The 22760-nt window shown below is 40.3% G+C and overlaps 1 protein-coding gene across 3 annotated transcripts in view; it reads right to left on the reverse strand.

Moving 5' to 3' along the window:
• Positions 1-22760, reverse strand: part of LOC137298531 (peptidyl-prolyl cis-trans isomerase G-like) — a 54663-nt gene that overhangs the window by 18872 nt on the left and 13031 nt on the right. For all 3 annotated transcript variants that reach the window (XM_067830827.1, XM_067830829.1, XM_067830828.1), the window contains exons 7-18: positions 21666-21695; positions 10114-10259; positions 9318-9480; positions 8860-8991; positions 8066-8183; positions 6081-6295; positions 5271-5318; positions 3916-5004; positions 2884-2985; positions 1018-1336; positions 607-681; positions 188-297 (exon numbers count right to left, since the gene is read on the reverse strand). In XM_067830827.1, coding sequence (XP_067686928.1) covers positions 188-297; positions 607-681; positions 1018-1336; positions 2884-2985; positions 3916-5004; positions 5271-5318; positions 6081-6295; positions 8066-8183; positions 8860-8991; positions 9318-9480; positions 10114-10259; positions 21666-21695 — 2547 coding nt within the window. The remainder of the gene's footprint in view (positions 1-187; positions 298-606; positions 682-1017; positions 1337-2883; positions 2986-3915; positions 5005-5270; positions 5319-6080; positions 6296-8065; positions 8184-8859; positions 8992-9317; positions 9481-10113; positions 10260-21665; positions 21696-22760) is intronic.

The following is a 22760-nucleotide window of genomic DNA, read 5'->3' on the forward strand; positions in this document are numbered from 1 at the left end:
ATATTCCATAAGACACTGATGAAGTGCCTGTCATGGAAACTATTTCAGTATCACCACAGTTAATGGCTCCAATGTACCCATCATTCCAGTAGAGTTGAAATCTGCTGACAATGCAAAAATGCATTCTGGTAAATTTCCATCCACCTAGAGTGAGAAGAGCTCAAAGTAACATCTGTGCGATACATACCTAGCAAGCTCTGATGTAGCTACAGCAACTTGTCCTATAGGTGGCAGTGGTGGAGTACGAATGCGTGGCCCTGTTCCCCCAGATTCTGGGCCACTGTTTGCTCTGAACACCTGTAATACAAGAAAAAAACAAATCCAGGAAATTTCACAATGGCGATCAGGAAATATTTTCACACCTGCAATCAGGAGACACATTGACACCTGCAATCAAGAGATAATTTCACACCTGCAACCAGGAGACACAATGACATCTGCAAAATCAAGAGACACATTCAAACCAAAATCAAGAGACACATTCACATCTGCAATCAGGAGACATAGTGAGACCTGCAATCAGGACACACATTCACAGACCTCCTTTCCGAACCATCTCTGATCTCCAAAAAGATAACATGAGAACATCCCCAGTTGCACACTCACCATACGGGCTGATCGGAACTCCTCCTCCCTCTCTCCATCATCCGGATCAGGTGGTGGCTGCCAGGTGATCCGCTCCTACACAGCAGACATGACAAAACATTAAGAAGGACTCAACAACTCCACAGAAGAGACAATACCAGGATGCACACATGTACTTACACTAAAATACACATCAAGCAGCATAAAAATTGTTCCTACATACTTAAGCAATCTTTTCTAACAATATCTATGAGAACTCACTAGAGTAATCATTCCATTCAGGCAGACAACCACAGGCCTACAAGCTATGTGACCTTACAATGTGCTGCATCAATGTCATTTCAGACAGATTGTTACCACTGTGTGGAGATTCATTTGAGTAATCTCCACTGGGTCTCACCAGAAGTCACACGTTTAAATTTGAAGCCATACCTCTGCCTTCTTTTTCTCTTTCTTTTGGCTTTCGTCTGATTGTGAGTCAGCCTCAGAATCAGAGTTACTTGCTGATCTGGAGGATGACTTGCTGGAAGAAGAACTAGACGACCTTGACCTTTTCCTTTGTGGTTGTGTTTCAGGAGGTTTGACAGGATTAGCTGCCACTGGGTGCTCTGACCCTCCCTCAAGGTCATACTGGATCCTGCTGACCAGTCTCCGGTCTGGTGCACTGTGGGGGATGCTGACTGGGATATCAGCTGGTGGATGTGGTTCACCAGGGAGAGGAATTTCAGGATACAATGAGGTTGGTTCCGGTCTAAGAGAAAAATCAGAAATCTTACACAACCATCACATAAATAGTAATGTCCATTTTAACTAAACTTAGTCTCAATGTTATTAGTTACACTCCTCTACTGAGTGTAACAAACCCTATTATCTAGCCTCATGTAAGAATGTCAAATTTTGATTGGTCCACATGACTAAAAAATGCCATGTACATCCATCACGATCCACCAGCGGGAGTATACGACTTTTATACTCCCGCTGTGAAAGTCATATCCTCCCCCTACGCCTCGGTGACGACGCGAGAAGTGAGAAAAGCTTGCATCGACAAGCCTTTAGTAACGTGCGGTGCACTGAGGTCAAACGATCAGCTGGTGTCAACATGGCAGCAAGTCGATTCGATGTGTGTTGTTTTGTTTTGATTTAGTGAAAACATTCAGCTAGATAAATGTATTATAACATCGTGTATACGGGGAAATACGGGGTTTTATCAGTCCCTCCGGCTCGGGGAATACAACCTTACGAGGGACTGATAAAACCCCAAATTTCCCTCGACACGATGTGATAACTTATAGTAGGAGGTCGCATAAAATACAGTTGTACGCCTGTCATGTAACTAGCAAGGGTATACTTGTACATGTAATCAGTGAGTTGAGTCAACGTGTGCAGTAACTGAGAAAACCATGTAGTACAACAATATCTATGAGAATATCAAAACTGGTTTAGTCCTAGTCAAATGTAACAGTGCCCGCTCTACATCTCTGCATGCTGTCTAAACCGGATTATTTCTTCAAACCTGATGAGTGCCGGTTAAGACAGCTTCTACTGTATTCCACTTGTGAATGGAATTTTTGTTTACCGAAGCTATTTGCAATCATCACCCATTCTTGTGCCCTCAAAACTTGACATCACCTAGTTTCAAGGATTACGTTGTCGGCTACTTTATACCACTATGTATGACAGCCCATTACAGTAAGTATTTTGACACCAAGAAAAGCAGATGATAAGAAGTGAGAATGTTGGAGCTAACAGTATTTTTTTAACTTGACAAATCGTAAAGAAAAACTTGGTAATGGTGACATTAGTGACCTTGGACTCCTTTCTCAGTGCTGCACAGTAAGTTCTCGTCAGTGACAAAATGCCTGAACCAATGATACGTTGTATTTGTTGATTTTTGTGAAGAAGATTGTATCACATGCGCTTCCATATAAGGGCGTTACCCTGCGAAATAGCGATTAACACGAAAACATGGTATGTCAGTTCTAGCGCTTGTGCTTACGGACGACCAGACGACAGAGCATTCTAACAATAAATTATTTGATGAGGTGATATTTATTGACAGATTTACAGTTTTGATAATCTACTGATACGCAATAATGTTCATGATCATCTTTTGTGCTAATGCCCCGAAAACACATTACACCATGGTAAAAGTACCATGCATGCATATCTCCTGGTCAAGGGAGCTAACTCTTGACTCTCACCAGTCTAATTCGGACTCCTCGTAATTCTGACACAAAAGTCGGTTCCAGTCGAGACCGAATTAGACAGCTTCCACTGCACAAGTAAACGCTAACAAACCTTCTGGTTTCCACAACAGTGTTGGCCTCCTTCGGCAAGAGTGACTTCTGGCCAGGCTTCCAGTGTGTTGGAGGAGGACTGACAGACGTCGGGTGAAGAGACCTGAGGGAGGAAACACCAACACTGATACTGACACGACACTGACATGACACTGTCAAGCCAGTAGCAGACCAAGATAAACAAGCCTCATTCACTGCTTCAGTAAAACTGCAGACACACCCTCAACAAACTCATCCTCTCAATTTCAAAATACATGTGATAAAAACTGAAAATGCATGAATGAAATCTGTCTAGACTAACTTGTGATCTATTAAAGCACATATTTTCATGAGTCAATCAGTTGATATCATGTTGAGGCTATCCTAGCTCAAAACATTAACTCAAGCCAGGGATGGACTTTGCAATTGGATTATTATATATAATGACTTGTCCTAAGATGAGAATACCTTTCATTCCAACCAACCCTGTGCTTTATTCTGCAGCAAGCATTAACTCTCCTACTTCAATAGTGGGCTTTGCAAACACCAGAGTCATTAGCACTGACAAGATTGTGACCCCTAATTTCACACTGAAATATAGACTCTGAAAGATGCAACCATTTACATTGATCTCTCCAAATCATCAGATTGTCAGTTACAATATGTGAGTACAATATTTTAGAAATGAAGTTGTGGAGATGAAGAATGATGATTACTTTATGTATATACAACTTCTTTATTCTGTGGACAGAATCGTCAGTCAATTCATTATCATCATTCTTCATACTTCACAGCCAGTCATCCAAACATTGAAGGAGAATCAAAGTAAGATGTGTCTCAGACGTTTGTGACCTTAGGGAAACCCACAAGTGTGAGCATAATAATGACAAATCGAAAAGAAGTAGCACACACTGGGATCTGAACCTGTGTTTACAGTTTCTGGTATACTCAAGGGACGCAACTCTTTACAGTGTACTGTGATAATACACAACAGAGCCAACCATGGCCCTCACCTGAACAAATACTTCTAGACCATATCAGACCTAAGAATTACCTGTGAAAATGTTTCAGCTCCTGTTGTCTTTTTTCTCGAGCTTTCCTTTCGGTTGAACTCGACCTCCGACGGTCTCTCGATCTTTCTCGTGATCTGCGTGGCTGGTCGGAATCGGAGTCAGAAGAATCTGATGAACGTCTACTCTGTTGTTGAGATCTCAACTCGGTTGCTTTCCTCTGACGCTCCTTTCGTGACCTTTCTGTGTCAGAGTCTGAAGAAGACCTATCTCTTTTTGATGGTCGTCGTTTCCGCTCTTGGTCAGCCGGTGATTTCTTGTGTGTTCCATTTCTCTTGTTGTCATCATCAGACTCAGAGGAGGAGGATCTTCTTGCACGGGCTTGATTGTCCCTTGATCGCATGTTTACATTTGAACGAGATACTTGTGTACTTTGCCCTCTTCTGTCTGGAGCACTGTGCCGACTGTTTTCCCGCCTTGCCTGTGGGCCAGGTCTTTCTTCAGAACTACTGGGATCTCTTCTCTTTCGGGCATCTCTTGTGTCAGATCGGCCAGAATCATTCCTCGACCGTCTGCTAGTACTGCCTCTCTGTTCCCGAGATGACTCTCTAGCAGAGAGATTGGTATGTCTTGTTCTGCTGCCTTCATTGTCATCAGAATCCTTGGAAGATGATCTTGCCCTACGCCGACCTCGTTCTACAAATGCACGTTGTTCATTCACCTGGCGATTTGGCTCCTCCCTTTCACTCTGTCTGCTTCCATGTTTTGGAAATCGATCGTCTCTTGGTGGAGGTCTATCAGCCTGTCTATTTGCTCCTCTCTCATCTCTCCGCTCCACTGACTCATTTCTTCTTTCTCTCTGCCTCTGTCCAACCTGCATTCCTCTCCCTAATTCCTCTCTTCGCTCTCTTGACTTATCTCCATGTCCTGCCCCTTGCTTTCTGTCCGATCTCTCTGACTTGTCCTTCAGATGGTGTGATCTCTCAGTGCCATTGTGTCCTTTGTCTGAACTGGCCGTTGCACTCTCGACTTCACTCTCAGCTGAAGAATCCACCTCTGGGGAAGCGCCTGGAGACTTCCCACGATCTTTCTTTTTCTTGTGTTTCCCATGCTTCTTATGCTTTTTGTGGTGTCTGAAAATAACCACTTTGTCATTAAATACATGCTGTATTGGCTGTGTGCTGAACAGAATCAAACTGTTAATTCTAAAACAAGTTAATATAAAATATGTTGCAGGGATAAGATATTACCATTTCCCAGCAGGTGAGGCTGATCATGGCGACATAGGATGGTAAATACACCTTTAGGAGATACAAACACTTCCATATTGTCATATATGAGAAAACTCTTTGTGATGTCTACATGAAATGCATTTTTCAGATATCTAAATGAATCTCACTTTTTCTCCTTCTTGTGTTTCTTCTTGTCGGGTTTACCAGACTGTTCCCTGAAACATCACACAACCAAGTCTCATACCACTCTACAACTGTTACCAGACTGTTCCCTGAAACATCACACAACCAAGTCTCATACCACTCTACAACTGTTACCAGACTGTTCCCTGAGACATCACACAACCAAGTCTCATACCACTCTACAACTGTTACCAGACTGTTCCCTGAAACATCACACAACCAAGTCTCATACCACTCTACAACTGTTACCAGACTGTTCCCTGAAACATCACACAACCAAGTCTCATACCATTCTACAACTGTTACCAGACTGTTCCCTGAAACATCACACAACCAAGTCTCATACCATTCTACAACTGTATCACAATGATCACATTGCAGACAGTGGACAATGAGACACAGGGGTGACATGACACATGGATAATGTTGACTGGACAATGAGACACAGGGGTGACATGACACATGGATATTGTTGACTGGACAATGAGACACAGGGGTGACATGACACATGGATAATGTTGACTGGACAATGAGACAGGGGTGACATGTCACATGGATAATCTTCTCTGGACAATGATTCACAGAGATGACATGACACATGGATAATGTTCACTGTGCAACTATTTGTAGGAGTATTAAGAGACATGGATTATGTTGGTTGGGAAAGATTTTTCTGAGTCAAATAAAAAGTGCACAAGTGGGTTTGCAATCCAGAAAGAGAACAGAAATGACTACAGGCTTCAAATGTTTGTGCTGAATTCCATCGATACAGTCCTGTGACTAACAGCACTCACCTGTTACTGGGTGTAGGCTGAGTTTGACCCCTTTCTTGCTGTTGTTGTTGCTGTTGTTGCTGTCTTTGACCTTGACGAGACTGATTCAGTCTGTCACCTTTCTCCCACCGTTTCTCTGCTTCCTTCTCTGCCTCACTCAGGGGCTTAAGCCGGTTCATTTCTCTCTTCCAGTGGGGGGGCGTCTCACTTCGTGATCGACTACGAGACCGATACCTCTGCATACAGGAAAGTCTGATAGTGTTAACCTCCATCAATTCATCCTTAGCACTTCATCAACATCTCATGCAAAATCAGCCATTCTTACATCATGAAATAAAATAGTACAGTTTTCCATGGCTTGTGCCAATATTCCTGAAGTATGGCAGTGAGGGACAATAGCAGCAGGTTCCCCCAATGTACTTGAGAATGCTCCAAGATGAACACTGTTATAGAATGATATATCAAAATACAAACTCATCTGACTGGTTCATTTACTCTGCTGAAATAATAACGCAGTCTTCAATAAGCAAGCAGTGGTGGGGTAGTTTAGTGCTGAAAGCATTTGTTCATACTGCTGAAATAATAACGCAGTCTTCAATAAGCGAGCAGTGGTGGGGTAGTTTAGTGCTGAAAGCATTTGTTCATACTGCTGAAATAATAACGCAGTCTTCAATAAGCGAGCAGTGGTGGGGTAGTTTAGTGCTGAAAGCATTTGTTCATACTGCTGAAATAATAACGCAGTCTTCAATAAGCGAGCAGTGGTGGGGTAGTTTAGTGCTGAAAGCATTTGTTCATACTGCTGAAATAATAACGCAGTCTTCAATAAGCAAGCAGTGGTGGGGTAGTTTAGTGCTGAAAGCATTTGTTCATACTGCTGAAATAATAACGCAGTCTTCAATAAGCGAGCAGTGGTGGGGTAGTTTAGTGCTGAAAGCATTTGTTCATACTGCTGAAATAATAACGCAGTCTTCAATAAGCGAGCAGTGGTGGGGTAGTTTAGTGCTGAAAGCATTTGTTCATACTGCTGAAATAATAACGCAGTCTTCAATAAGCGAGCAGTGGTGGGGTAGTTTAGTGCTGAAAGCATTTGTTCATACTGCTGAAATAATAACGCAGTCTTCAATAAGCAAGCAGTGGTGGGGTAGTTTAGTGCTGAAAGCATTTGTTCATACTGCTGAAATAATAACGCAGTCTTCAATAAGCAAGCAGTGGTGGGGTAGTTTAGTGCTGAAAGCATTTGTTCATACTGCTGAAATAATAACGCAGTCTTCAATAAGCAAGCAGTGGTGGGGTAGTTTAGTGCTGAAAGCATTTGTTCATACTGCTGAAATAATAACGCAGTCTTCAATAAGCGAGCAGTGGTGGGGTAGTTTAGTGCTGAAAGCATTTGTTCATACTGTTGGATACCTTGGTTCAATATCTCACATGGCTAGAAGCTTAACACTGCAGCTGCAATTCTCAACACATTGTCAAACACTGAGGTCTAACAGCTGCAGAGATAAAATCTTCACATCTTTTAAGGATCAGCACAAAAAGATGAATCATGGTAGGCCTACACTTGTCACAACTGGGACAGGTCAACACTGCTCTGATAGTCATTACTGTCATTATTCCTGCAAACCAGACCCGTGAAGGTCCCGGGGTAGAATAGGCCTTCAGCAACCCATGCTTGCCATAAAAGGTGACTATGCTTGTCGTAAGAGGCGACTAACGGGATTGGGCGGTTAGCCTCGCTGACTTGGTTGACACTTGTCATCGGTTCCCAAGTGTGCAGATCGATGTTCATGTTGTTGATCACTGGATTGTCTGGTTCAGACTCGATTATTTACAGACCACCGCCATATAGCTGGAATATTGCTGAGTGTGGCGTTAAACTAAACTCACTCACTCACTCACTCCTGCACACCAACCCTGACAAATCGTAATGTAATAATCCAGTGAAATGGGTTTTGAAGTGCAGCCATTAAACAGCAAACTGTGACAAAAGCTGAAGAGAGAGGACCTACCACACTGCCCCGCCCCTTTATCTTCCTCCCAGTCCTGGAGTAGTTCACCTGCCCACCTCGATATGGAATCCTCTCTGGTGGAGCACGTCGACCATAACCAGGGGGAGACCGCTCTTTACTACAAAAACAAGAGTTATCAGAAGATGACATATCCCCCGGCCCCAACATATTTGAAAGGACAAATCATCGGACAGTTACTTATTGTTTTTTTTAGACCAAGTCTGAATTGTTTCCATGGAATTCATGAAAAATCTAAATGCCATATTTCTGTAATCAGAAAAGTCATCATTTCAAGATTTCTTTCGTATATCTGCCACGATCTTTTGAAACATATGAAATGGTTTTCGAGCTGTGCTCCGGAAACGAAGTCAGCAACGTGTTCATGGAACCGAGAAAATAATACATAAAACACGGAAATAGCAAAAGGCACCACTTTGGGGTCTGTCACACATATCTACCAAGTTCTACTGACAGATATTAAGAAGTTTTTGAGTTCTGCTCCGGAAACGAAACACACCTCTCACTTTTGAGAGTAAGTCAAAAATGTTTCCATGGGAACTGAGAAAATGATAAATCACTAAAACCTGGAAATAGTAAAAGGCACCCCTTTAGGTTCCGATTGATATATCTACCAAATTTTGCTGAAAAAGACTGAATGGATTTTGAGTTCTACTCCGGCAATGAAGCCCATTGCATGCCGTTGGGATAAAAAAAACAGCATGAATTGATATTGACAGTATGGAAAAATGTAACAAATACTGTCATTGCCACTGATAAATTATTTAATTTCAAACCTCTGTTTTTCTTCCTCTTCTTCCTTTTGTTGGCCTCGGAATAGAAACTTTTGAAAAGGGATGTCTGGAATTTCATCAGACCTGATTTCAGCAAACACTGTGGGGACTTTGTCCTTCTCCTCCGTCTCTTCCCTGAAATAGATAATAATAAGGGGTTGTGTTGTGGATTACCACCCTTCCCCCAATACTTCATCACAGCTTAGTTGAGAAATATTTTAAGATTAAGATAATCCAGTGATTGACATCATGATAATGGATGCATACAATTGGGATATAACATGCTATCAACCAAGTTACCAAGTGCAGTCATCACTTGCAGATACAGGAGGCTCTCAGCAGTTATTTTCTCACCTGGAATTCCAACAGGTGTATACTTCCTGTTAAGGTCATGACTAAATTTTAATAATTAGATCCAAACACCTGGTACACATGGTCTTCATCACTGAAACATGTCTTACACTGGTTCTTTTTTCTCTCTGCTCTCTTTCTTTCGCTTCTTTTCTTGCTTCTTCTTCTTTTTCTTCCTCTTCTCATCCTCACTGCTGGAGGACTCAGATGAGCTGGAGGAAGAGGCTTCTGTGCTAGATTCCCCAGAGTCAGAGGCTGGCTTTTTCTTTTTAGCTGAACAAATTTAAAAGACAACACTACATACAGGAGTTGCTTACAAAACACAGACGCAATAAAATAGTTACTAGCCCTTGTGACTTGCCTGAAATATATAATTGAAAATTCAAGGCGAACAGAGTTGAGAACAGAGAACACATGACATGTATGGAGAGTAAACAATTGTTCCACACATCGAAAACTGTTGTATGCTGTGTTTTCTGTGTTTGTCATGCTGGTTTCATTCACAAGTTGAGGGTATGTTTTTGCACCAGAATAAGCTTTACTTTGTCTTAGGCTGAGTTACAGGATATTCATGAAGAGTTCATATGGTAGCTTCCCCAAGGTCAGATAGAGAGAAGTGGTTGTGAAATAGTGCTTTTAATCGTACATAAAATAACTTATCCAAACATGGGAAAGAAGTTTCAAAAGTTTACACTTGTACATCTTAACCAACATTACCGTTGTAATCTGAGATTGGTCAGTGGGTACAAGTGTTAGATTCTGTTTCAGAACACTTTATGTCCATCTAGTGAATGATCATTTTTCTCAAACTCCAGTATTGTAGAAAATTGTAGATTACTTGACCACATGTACTCCTGTCTGTTTATTTATTGAAGTACTGGTACATACGGTATGAAAAATACGTACATTTGACTTTGAGTTGCCGGACGAGTTCCCCACAGTTTGTGATGACCACCTCGTTCTGAGGGCGGCACTTGGCGTCAGTGGGCTGGTTTTCTACCAGCCTAACCACCTCCTGGCCACTGATGACATGGCCAAACACCACATGGACCCTAGACAACACCACACCAGAAATAGTCAGAGTTGCAAGACAGTTGGTCATAGATTCTTTCTGCAGAAGACTGAGGCCGAGAAGGAAAGACTCAATTATCAATCAAGGCAGCTGATTCAAATGAATTCAGGTGTATACTTGTTACAATGTTGCGTCTCTTTAGAAGATCAAGGAAGTTCACTTCTGTGAAGTCTGAAGGACTTTTGTGTGATTCATTGTGTGACTACTTGGCAAACAAATGTGTATAATCACAAAATCATTATGAACACAGTTGTGGCATAAAAAATCATTTTATTTAGTTGTCTAGGTAGCACCTTCAGCTTTCAGTAAAGTAAAAATGCATCAGGAACAAAGACGTAAAAATTGAAAATATTGCAGAAAGCAGTACGTATATGTAGAGCCCCACTACTAAGTCCACATGTACTAAAAGCTTCTTAACTATGTATTAAACTACATGTACTAAAAGCAACTTAAAAATAACTGAAGTGGACATAACCAGTTTTGTTCAGAACATTTTTAAAAGGACAACTTGTCACTTTTCTTTCAAACAGTATTTTCTTTTCCAAAATAAAATATATATTGTATATGTATATACTTATCCTATCTCATGGTATGCACTTCTATGTCTTGATATGACACTGAGTGGAACGATGTAAACTTTTTCTCTCTAGACCTCTCCTTTCCCTCAGGTCAACACTCCATACAACCCTCATTATAAGACAGCTTCCCAACTGCCATGCTAGCCATGCAGCACTCGTCACCTACTACCCAAGTGACTATCTTCGAAACATCATTCTATTTCTTGGAGCCACTGAGAATATCCATCTAGGAGATCTGTGTAGTAGGGAGGAAGGGCAGGAATCCATTGCGTGACATGGGATAAATATACAATTAAAACGGTATGCACGTATCCCATGGCTGAACAGCAGGAACGCAGATACCCTGTGTCTTGATAGTACAACAGTAGAACAGTGTAGTCTAGAAACAACTGTAGATAGTGCTGCACAACGGAAGCCTGTTAAGCATGCGATTCTCCAGAACTCTTTGACTTCGTAAGGGAGATCGGTGCTCCCAAGCGATGTGGTGTTCGGCTGCAACCTTGGAAGAGGGACCTAGCTCCACAAGAAGCATGCCACTATTTTCAAGTACCCCCGCAAATACAAGTCATAGACGATATCGGGCCAGCCCCTGCAGACATTGACCAGAGGTGGGTTATAGAAAGGTACAACTCGGAAAACACCAATTTTAATGTTCACTTCTGGAACAATATCAAATTGACCCTCACTACTTTGCATAAGCTTGATCAAAGGATGTGCCCTGGCACACTTTACTATTCTAGAAATTGCAAGGAGACAAAAACATGCTAGGAACAGTCTCCTATCTGCGTTGCTGGGGAGAAGATAACTGTTGTACAAGGACAGGAGGACCAAACTGGTGCAAGCCTTGAGGCCACATGATGCAGTACCACAGATAAGTCCTAAGCCAGTGGTCTAAACTTTTTGGACTGATTGGCCAACTTGAAAGACCTAAGCAAGTACTGGAGCTAAGGAACCATAGAAATCTTAGAGCCAGTGATAGTAGCCAAAACCGAGTTGATTGCGGCAAGGTAAGTGGCCAAAGTGGAACCCTTGAGCTTCTAAGATGACTGCAAATGCTGAAGGAATTCCGCAACAGCTTGAGGTGAAGTAGAAACAGGAGATGAAATACCTCTGGCCTTGCAATAACCCTCAAAACACTTCCACTTATCAATGTATAGTGAGCGAGTGGAAGTCCGATGAGCAGACGAAATGGCCACACCCACTCTCTGAGAATATCTCTCAACAAAAAAAGATTTTTGGACATGCGCCATATGTACAGAGACAGGGTGTATGAGTTATCGATCTGAGTGAGGGTGTAGAAGTAAATTGTCCTGAAGAGGAAGTGGGTTGCGGTCTGCAAGCTGAAAGAGATTGACAAACCAAGTGCTGGCTGGCCAGTAAGGGGCGACCGAAAGCATTTGAATCTGCCTGGTTACCTGAAGCTTCTGGATTACTCTGGGTAGAACAGCCGGAGAGGGAAAGGCGTAAGCATGGAATCCCGCCCATGTAATTGCCAGAGCATCGAGATTTCATGCTAGTTGGTCTGAGATTGGCGAGACAAACTTTCAGAAGCTGATGATTCAAAGTGTGGTGAATAGGATGACTTGGGCCTTGATAACTGGAAGATCAGGTCCTGAAACACCGGTGGATTTATCTGCCGCGTCCGATCAGCAGGAGACAATGTATCGGAGATGACATTCCTGACTCCGGGAATGTGTCAGGCCCAAGCATCGATGGAGAGGGAGTTAATTAGATAGAAGAAACAAACGCCATCTGAAGAAGTTTCGATGGTCCTTTCAACCCTAAATGGTTCATGTACCAGATGACCTAGGAGCTGTCCATCTGAATCAACAGGGAAGACAATTGAAGTTCCGATGCCCAATGACAACTGGGGAGCAGAATTGCCAAGAACTTGAGTAGGCTGAGAAATAAAACAAATAAACTCCAGTGCAAACGTTATTCTTCAAGCCACCATTGAAGAAATGGGTGAAGATATTCGGGCAGACAAACCAATTCCCTGGGGTTCCCTGACACATGATTTGGCTGCAGGAAGCGTAGCAACAGTCGAAGTTCCAGCTGTCCTCTCTGTGTCAAAGCCTGAGCCAACTTCAGTAGACCCAGAAGTTCCTGCCACTGCTGTAAAGTCCTGGCCTGCAAGAGTGCTAGCAGAACAAAATGTTGAATCTTCAACCACTTGTATTGGGGAACGAACATCATGCCCTGTAACATGTTGAACATCACCCCGATGAATTGAAGAGACTGAGTCGGTGTTAATTCCGATTTCGCAGCATTTCACAGCAAGCCCAGTAGTCAGAGGAGCCTCAGAGGAACTGAACTCCGACTGACGCAAAAGAGTGTCTGGATCGCTCTGAGTCTGAATGCAATCATCTATGTAGCTCTCGAATAAGACCCCATGGAGATGAAGAAACCTGATGATTGGCTTGGTGATAATGGTAAATGGCCATGGGGCCATAGAAATTCCAAAAGGTAGAAAGGGCCATTGAAAGTGGATCCCCTGAAACACGAAACTAAGGAATTTCTGCGACTCTGGAAGAATGAGCACATGAAGACATCATCTTCAAGCATCTTGAAGGTTGAGACTGATAAGGAAATGCCATTTCTTCAGAATCGCATGAAGAAGGATGATAGATATCATTCTGAAGTGAGGAGGGTACTGAAAATAATGTTACTGAATCTGTTCATGTTGAAACTGAGTCTTGAGTTTTGTGGAATTTTTCTTGGGAACCAGGAATATAGGGAAGTATAACCCCTGAGTGCTGGGCACTGGACCCTGAGGCTGGACTGCACATTTCTCTATCAACGTACCTTGACTGGACGGAAGAACTTAGATCTGGTTTGCTGAGTAGGAGATCGGACACAAAGGGATCTCATCAAGAATGTTCCAGTTTAAAGTGAATCTCCCTAGTCTCCAGCCTACTGAAGTGTCTAAGATGGGAATGGATGGGAATGGCTGAGAGTGGGAGTTATCAGTCATGCCCTGGTCTCAATAAGTCACTGCTGCCCCTTGCTCTTTAGGCATGGCAACAAAGAAGCCTGTAGATAGGATTTCTGCAGTTCGACTCCACAGAGGCTTGGAATTGCATATCTCAGTCCATCTTCGTCTCAGCATCCACAATCATGCTGTTGATTCTGCAGACCAAGGTTGCTGAAAAAGTTCTGTCTTGAACCTGTCGTCCCAAGATGACAAATTCAGCTGAACGCAACAATGAACAGTCAACAGGTAACCAAGAAAGTGCAAAACCTGATCAAGGACAACTTGAAACTGCTCTGAGATAGGACACATACATCCACTGATGTAGACATCTTAGTCATTGAAGGGGTGCTTCACAGATGCATCAACTGCCGAGATGATGCAATTAATGAAAGGTAAGGTGCGTTGAACAGCCGTATCCAAAAGAGACAACCCCCCCATCTTCAACTGAGAAAATCAAACAAGTCCTTTTCCCACAAAGTGTCTGAATGTCCTCACCCTCCAGAGAAGCAACAACCAACGAGTGGAACCCATGGGAGTGAGTGGCTGCTAAGGAGAATATGGGTGATGAGAAGCCATCTTTATTCCTCTTTATTCTCTTGTTATACAGAGATAAAGTAATGTGTGCAATACAAGGACGAGGGGAAAACGCAATAGACTCCATGTCTTGTTATCCCATGTTGAAGGAAACCATTAAGTGCTCCACCGACAGTTACATCGGAAGGCAGAGTTTTCCACAATCCAGGCTAAAACTTGAGGTTCATCAACAAAGTCCAAACTTCCCTCTGGGGAATCCACAATGGAATGTGCTGGAGACAAGGGATCCAGTGGAACATCAGCACTGGGCACTGCAGTAGAATGTCTAGTAGATGGAGCACTCCCTGATGAAGAGGCAGGCCATTGTTGATTGCAAACAGTCGTAATAGCAGACAACATGGCATCCAAATCAAGGGGAGCAGCAGTCTCCTGCGCAGAAGTTGATGACTCTGGTATAGTCCGCATAGACAGTAGAAAGCTGAACTCTATAATGAGAACTTCATCGGTCAGATCTTCTATGAGTAGAATGATGTCTGGAAGATATACCGAAGGAGACCAGCTGTGGAGAAGAAAAGTCAACATGTGAACCATGATCCCTTGATCTAGAGTGATCGGCAGCCAACGATGGAGTAGGGGATCCAGGGCGATGGGTTGAGTGAGTAGAAGACATCTCAGGCTGACGTGAAGATGAAGTACCAGTAGGGGCTTTGAAAAACCAACCAATTTGGATGAAGAAACGATCAGATTGTATCTGTACTGGAAAACCAAGAGAAAAATACTTCATTGAATGTTGTTTAGTATAAAGCTGTTTTGGTGACAGGCGGTTCATGCCATGCTGATTCGGTTAAGGCTGACGTTTAATGATGTCGTTTCAGTAAAAGGTTCCTGTTTGAAGAAGAACACCGATAAGCCAAGCGATGTTGGTTCAGTGAATGGTTTCGATTCTGTGAAAGGTGTTGGTTCGACGAAAGGGGTTGATGTGGCAAATGGTGTCAGTTTGTGAACATTGTTGATTCAGCGACTCATGATGTGGTGGGATACGGGCAGATGAATCATGCTCCAGCGAACTAAGATTCACCGAACTGGCATGTTTCAGCGAAACCGATGTAAGGGATGGCTGAATACTGGATACAACACTTCACCAACCAGTTGGTGAATTAGCAGTTACACGGCGTGGACACAAGCTGAGTGAATGATGAGAATGAGACTGACTACAAAACACGCGCTCTCTGAGTTGACTGCCATAACATATGGTGAGTTAGGAACTGTCAGTGAAGAACAAAGTTCTTGTTTAGCAAAAATATCCTGAGGTAATGGAGGATTTGAAACCACCATCACATGGGAAGTAGTTGAAGACGACAGATTCAAACTGTTAGCATGATGTGAACCAAGTAAATTGAGCAAACTTCAGAAACATAGAAATCGGACGAGGATCACATTAAATCCACGTCATTCGATGGAGGTGACTGAGACTGCCAAGCAGATAAAACTGGACGTTAAAATTTCCATTTTTTTGAGGGACTAGGTCCTTAAAGTGACGCAGTGTGACGAGCCTGATCAGCAAACCGACCTGAACAAGCTTGATATATTTGCCAAACTCCTCAAAGGTTAGATGTTTACATGTTCCGCACTGAGAATCCCACCTGCATCGACCAACACAATCCACACACAGGAAATGAGGATTGTCAGCCGAAAAAATCCTTTGTTACAGCAAGTACATTTCTTCATCTTCTACTGATCAACCTTTCCTATTTTATAGAGAGAAAGAAACACAACCTTTCCTATTTTGTAGAGAGTAAGAAACACCTTTCCTATTTTGTAGAGAGTAAGAAACACAACCTTTCCTATTTTGTAGAGAGTAAGAAACACAGCCTTTCCTATTTTGTAGAGAGTAAGAAACACAACCTTTCCTATTTTGTAGAGAGTAAGAAACACAACCTTTCCCATTTTACAGAGAGTAAAAAACACAACCTTTCCCATTTTACAGAGAGTAAGAAACACAACCTTTCCCATTTTACAGAGAGTAAGAAACACAGCCTTTCCCATTTTATAGAGAGTAAGAAACACAACCTTTCCTATTTTGTAGAGAGTAAGAAACACAACCTTTCCTATTTTGTAGAGAGTAAGAAACACAACCTTTCCTATTTTACAGAGAGTAAGAAACACAACCTTTCCTATTTTGTAGAGAGTAAGAAACACAACCTTTCCTATTTTACAGAGAGTAAGAAACACAACCTTTCCTATTTTGTAGAGAGTAAGAAACACAACCTTTCCCATTTTACAGAGAGTAAGAAACACAACCTTTCCTATTTTGTAGAGAGTAAGAAACACCTTTCCTATTTTGTAGAGAGTAAGAAACACAACCTTTCCTATTTTGTAGAGAGTAAGAAACACAACCTTTCCTATTTTGTAGAGAGTAAGAAACACAACCTTTCCTATTTTGTAGAGAGTAAGAAACACCTTTCCTATTTTGTAGAGAGTAAGAAACACAACCTTTCCTATTTTGTAGAGAGAAAGAAACACAACCTTTCCTATTTTGTAGAGAGTAAGAAACACAACCTTTCCTATTTTACAGAGAGAAAGAAACACAACCTTTCCTATTTTACAGAGAGTAAGAAACACAACCTTTCCTATTTTGTAGAGAGAAAGAAACACAACCTTTCCTATTTTGTAGAGAGTAAGAAACACAACCTTTCCTATTTTGTAGAGAGAAAGAAACACAACCTTTCCTATTTTACAGAGAGTAAGAAACACAACCTTTCCTATTTTGTAGAGAGTAAGAAACACAACCTTTCCTATTTTACAGAGAGTAAGAAACACAACCTTTCCTATTTTGTAGAGAGAAAGAAACACAACCTTTCCTATTCTACAGAGAGAAAGAAACACAACCTTTCCTATTTTGTAGAGAGAAAGAAACACAACCTTTCCTATTTTACAGAGAGTAAGAAACACAACCTTTCCTATTTTGTAGAGAGTAAGAAACACAACCTTTCCTATTTTGTAGAGAGTAAGAAACACAACCTTTCCTATTTTGTAGACAGTAAGAAACACAACCTTTCCTATTTTATAGAGAGTAAGAAACACAACCTTTCCTATTTTGTAGACAGTAAGAAACACAACCTTTCCTATTTTGTAGAGAGTAAGAAACACAACCTTTCCTATTTTGTAGAGAGTAAGAAACACAACCTTTCCTATTTTGTAGAGAGTAAGAAACACAACCTTTCCTATTTTGTAGAGAGTAAGAAACACAACCTTTCCTATTTTGTAGAGAGTAAGAAACACAACCTTTCCTATTTTGTAGAGAGAAAGAAACACAACCTTTCCTATTTTGTAGAGAGTAAGAAACACAACCTTTCCTATTTTGTAGAGAGAAAGAAACACAACCTTTCCCATTTTACAGAGAGTAAGAAACACAACCTTTCCTATTTTGTAGAGAGAAAGAAACACAACCTTTCCTATTTTGTAGAGAGTAAGAAACACAACCTTTCCTATTTTGTAGACAGTAAGAAACACAACCTTTCCTATTTTATAGAGAGTAAGAAACACAACCTTTCCTATTTTGTAGAGAGTAAGAAACACAACCTTTCCTATTTTGTAGAGAGGAAGAAACACAACCTTTCCTATTTTACAGAGAGTAAGAAACACAACCTTTCCTATTTTGTAGAGAGTAAGAAACACAATCTTTCCTATTTTATAGAGAGTAAGAAACACAACCTTTCCTATTTTACAGAGAGTAAGAAACACAACCTTTCCTAATTTGTAGAGAGTAAGAAACACAACCTTTCCTACTTTGTAGAGAGTAAGAAACACAACCTTTCCTATTTTGTAGAGAGTAAGAAACACAACCTTTCCCATTTTGTAGAGTAAGAAACACAACCTTTCCTATTTTACAGAGAGTAAGAAACACAACCTTTCCTATTTTGTAGAGAGTAAGAAACACAACCTTTCCTATTTTATAGAGAGTAAGAAACACAACCTTTCCTATTTTACAGAGAGAAAGAAACACAACCTTTCCTATTTTGTAGAGAGTAAGAAACACAACCTTTCCTATTTTGTAGAGAGTAAGAAACACAACCTTTCCTATTTTGTAGAGAGTAAGAAACACAACCTTTCCTATTTTGTAGAGAGAAAGAAACACAACCTTTCCTATTTTGTAGAGAGTAAGAAACACAACCTTTCCTATTTTGTAGAGAGAAAGAAACACAACCTTTCCTATTTTACAGAGAGTAAGAAACACAACCTTTCCTATTTTGTAGAGAGTAAGAAACACAATCTTTCCTATTTTGTAGAGAGTAAGAAACACAACCTTTCCCATTTTACAGAGAGTAAGAAACACAACCTTTCCTATTTTGTAGACAGTAAGAAACACCTTTCCTATTTTGTAGAGAGTAAGAAACACAACCTTTCCTATTTTGTAGAGAGTAAGAAACACAACCTTTCTTATTTTGTAGAGAGTAAGAAACACAACCTTTCCTATTTTGTAGAGTAAGAAACACAACCTTTCCTATTTTGTAGAGAGTAAGAAACACCTTTCCTATTTTGTAGAGAGTAAGAAACACAACCTTTCCTATTTTGTAGAGAGAAAGAAACACCTTTCCTATTTTGTAGAGAGTAAGAAACACAACCTTTCCTATTTTGTAGAGAGTAAGAAACACAACCTTTCCTATTTTGTAGAGAGTAAGAAACACAACCTTTCCTATTTTACAGAGAGTAAGAAACACAACCTTTCCTATTTTATAGAGAGTAAGAAACACAACCTTTCCTATTTTGTAGACAGTAAGAAACACAACCTTTCCTATTTTATAGAGAGTAAGAAACACAACCTTTCCTATTTTGTAGAGAGTAAGAAACACAACCTTTCCTATTTTGTAGAGAGTAAGAAACACAACCTTTCCTATTTTACAGAGAGTAAGAAACACAACCTTTCCTATTTTGTAGAGAGTAAGAAACACAACCTTTCCTATTTTATAGAGTAAGAAACACAACCTTTCCTATTTTACAGAGAGTAAGAAACACAACCTTTCCTAATTTGTAGAGAGTAAGAAACACAACCTTTCCTATTTTGTAGAGAGTAAGAAACACAACCTTTCCTATTTTACAGAGAGTAAGAAACACAACCTTTCCTAATTTGTAGAGAGTAAGAAACACAACCTTTCCTATTTTGTAGAGAGTAAGAAACACAACCTTTCCTATTTTGTAGAGAGTAAGAAACACAACCTTTCCTATTTTATAGAGAGTAAGAAACACAACCTTTCCTATTTTACAGAGAGTAAGAAACACAACCTTTCCTATTTTACAGAGAGTAAGAAACACAACCTTTCCTATTTTGTAGAGAGTAAGAAACACAACCTTTCCTATTTTATAGAGAGTAAGAAACACAACCTTTCCTATTTTACAGAGAGTAAGAAACACAACCTTTCCTAATTTGTAGAGAGTAAGAAACACAACCTTTCCTATTTTGTAGAGAGTAAGAAACACAACCTTTCCTATTTTATAGAGAGTAAGAAACACAACCTTTCCTATTTTACAGAGAGTAAGAAACACAACCTTTCCTAATTTGTAGAGAGTAAGAAACACAACCTTTCCTATTTTGTAGAGAGTAAGAAACACAACCTTTCCTATTTTACAGAGAGTAAGAAACACAACCTTTCCTAATTTGTAGAGAGTAAGAAACACAACCTTTCCTATTTTGTAGAGAGTAAGAAACACAACCTTTCCTATTTTGTAGAGAGTAAGAAACACAACCTTTCCTATTTTATAGAGAGTAAGAAACACAACCTTTCCTATTTTACAGAGAGTAAGAAACACAACCTTTCCTATTTTGTAGAGAGTAAGAAACACAACCTTTCCTATTTTATAGAGAGTAAGAAACACAACCTTTCCTATTTTACAGAGAGAAAGAAACACAACCTTTCCTATTTTGTAGAGAGTAAGAAACACAACCTTTGCTATTTTGTAGAGAGTAAGAAACACAACCTTTCCTATTTTGTAGAGAGTAAGAAACACATCTGCACTAGAGTGCGACAAGGAACAGAATGATGATTTGAAGATAGTCACATGGGTGCTTGGTGACGAGTGCTTCATGGTTAGCATGGCAGTCTTATAATGAGGGTAGTATGGAGTGGTTAGCATGGCAGTCTTATAATGAGGGTAGTATGGAGTGGTTGGCGGATGGACAAGAGATAGAAGTGTATACCATGAGATAAACTAAGTATATACGTATACAATTTATATTAAATTTTGGATATCCTGAAAGAAGATGCTGTTAGAAAGAAAACTGACAACAACAACAACAACAACAAAAAAATTGACAAAAATTTGTACATGAACTTCATCTACACAGTCAATGGTGACTGTGCCAGTATTTTATTTTGCTACTGTATATATATTCTCTATACAAATTAGATCCTAGTATAGCAAAGAATGTTTTATAGATACAAAAACACCGAATGCCAAAGTGAAGTTTCAGCCATACTGCAGTGTGTTTAGTGAATGTTCATACTTCATGGTTGGGAAGAGGTGAGAGATAATGAATTTTAAGGAGAAGCAGGTAAAATCTGAATGCCATCCCCTCCTAACAGTCATGTAGAAAGTACAAAATTGGTAATTCAGGTACTACAGGCTAGGAGTTACGAGCAATCTCTATGAAAGATTATGGGGTGGAATGTATCGTCTATGGATAAGGTGCAATCAGGTTCAGCAAGAAGCATAATCAGTGTGTGAAAGCAGTTGCTACAACATACAATCAGCTGGGGTATGACTCGCTATCAGATTTGGCCTGAGGTGCTAATAGGCTTTTAAGAGGCCTTTAGAAGTTGGTATTTAAGTAAAAGGGTAATGGTAAGGTGCTATTACGTCGAACATGTGTGAGTGAGTTAGTTTAGCTTTACGCCACACTCAGCAATATTCCAGCTATATGGTGGCAATGTGTAAACAATCGAGTCTGGACCAGACAATCCAGTGAACACAATGAGCATTCATCAATGCTCCTGAGAACCAATGACATGTGTCAACCAAGTCAGTGAGTCTGACCACCAAATCTTTGTAAGTCGCCTCTTACGACAAGCATAGTCACCTGTTATGGCAAGCATGGGTTGCTAAAGGCCTTTTCTACCCTGGACCTTCAGGGGTCACTTTGGACATGACATCTTATCACCTCAGCTATGATGCTCTATCAGCATGGGTATAATGTGCGATCGGTTCAGGTCATGGTGACTCAGACATCAACCGAGTCATAATCTGACCAGCTAATCCTCTAAGTCAGCTACTCTGACAACTTGAATATAGCATGGAGACTTACCCATCAAGGTGGGGTGTACATTTTGTTGTTCTGAAGCAGATAGAAACATAACATAATTAACTTTTTATCTACAGACACATTCCAAAAAGAATCCTGATTTGTTTTCTTTAATCTGAAGGCACATGTTCTTAGTTTTCACACTGGATAACAATGGATGTCATCATTCAAATTCACATTTCATGAAATACATATACTAAAGTTCCAAAAGTCAACTAATCATTGCTTGAAAACACAAACAAGTTAACAATACACATATTGAAAATGACCCTTCAGATAATTAACATTGAAGTGTATTTGAAAAAAGAGCCACACTGGTTGAAACTCCAAAGTTCCAACATAGACTTACGATAATAAACATTAAGAATAATCTCTTTTGGGCTCTGGCTTACTGATCATTGGAAAAATTGAATATAAGGGGAAACACAATCAAATGTTGCCAAATGCTTTTGAAATTACATAGTTTAGTATGGCTTGTTTGACACAAAAGCGAACTGATGAATTGCAGTGTAACTCGCAAACTAATAAACATCAAATACTCAATGAAAAGCTGATCATAACTAAAACATCATACTAACTATGTCAGGTTTTTGCAGAATTTTTATCCTAAAAATAAATATGTTGTTTAACAGACTATCATTAAAATATTGACACAGTTCACTGTTTGTTACGAGGTAGGAGTGCAGAGAGACGGACAGCCAGTTGTTCGAGAAGTGCCGACAAAGTTTTTGATTCATTAAAGGGGCACTGATGCGGAGCAATTTCCGTGGACTGGTGTAAACTTTTGTTGTTGTTTTTCTCCCGTGAGTACCCGGATGATATCCCACAATTCGTGACTGGTTCGTGACCTCTGCTGCGCATTCCGTAAGCGCAATTGATAGTTTAATAATAGACAGATCAACTTAGGTGAAGTCATTTTTACTTCATTACAAATGTATTATGAAAACAAATGAAACACTTTGAAGGTTAATCATCTGCCAGTGGTAGAAATATTTTGTCTCATAACACTAATTAGTTTATTGTCATATTTGTATGATTCTGAAAATTAATAAAAGAACACACGATCTGCTTATACTTAGAGTAAATTTCTAACATAAC

The sequence above is a fragment of the Haliotis asinina genome, chromosome 10 (assembly GCF_037392515.1).
Source record: "Haliotis asinina isolate JCU_RB_2024 chromosome 10, JCU_Hal_asi_v2, whole genome shotgun sequence".
NCBI lineage: Eukaryota > Metazoa > Mollusca > Gastropoda > Lepetellida > Haliotidae > Haliotis > Haliotis asinina.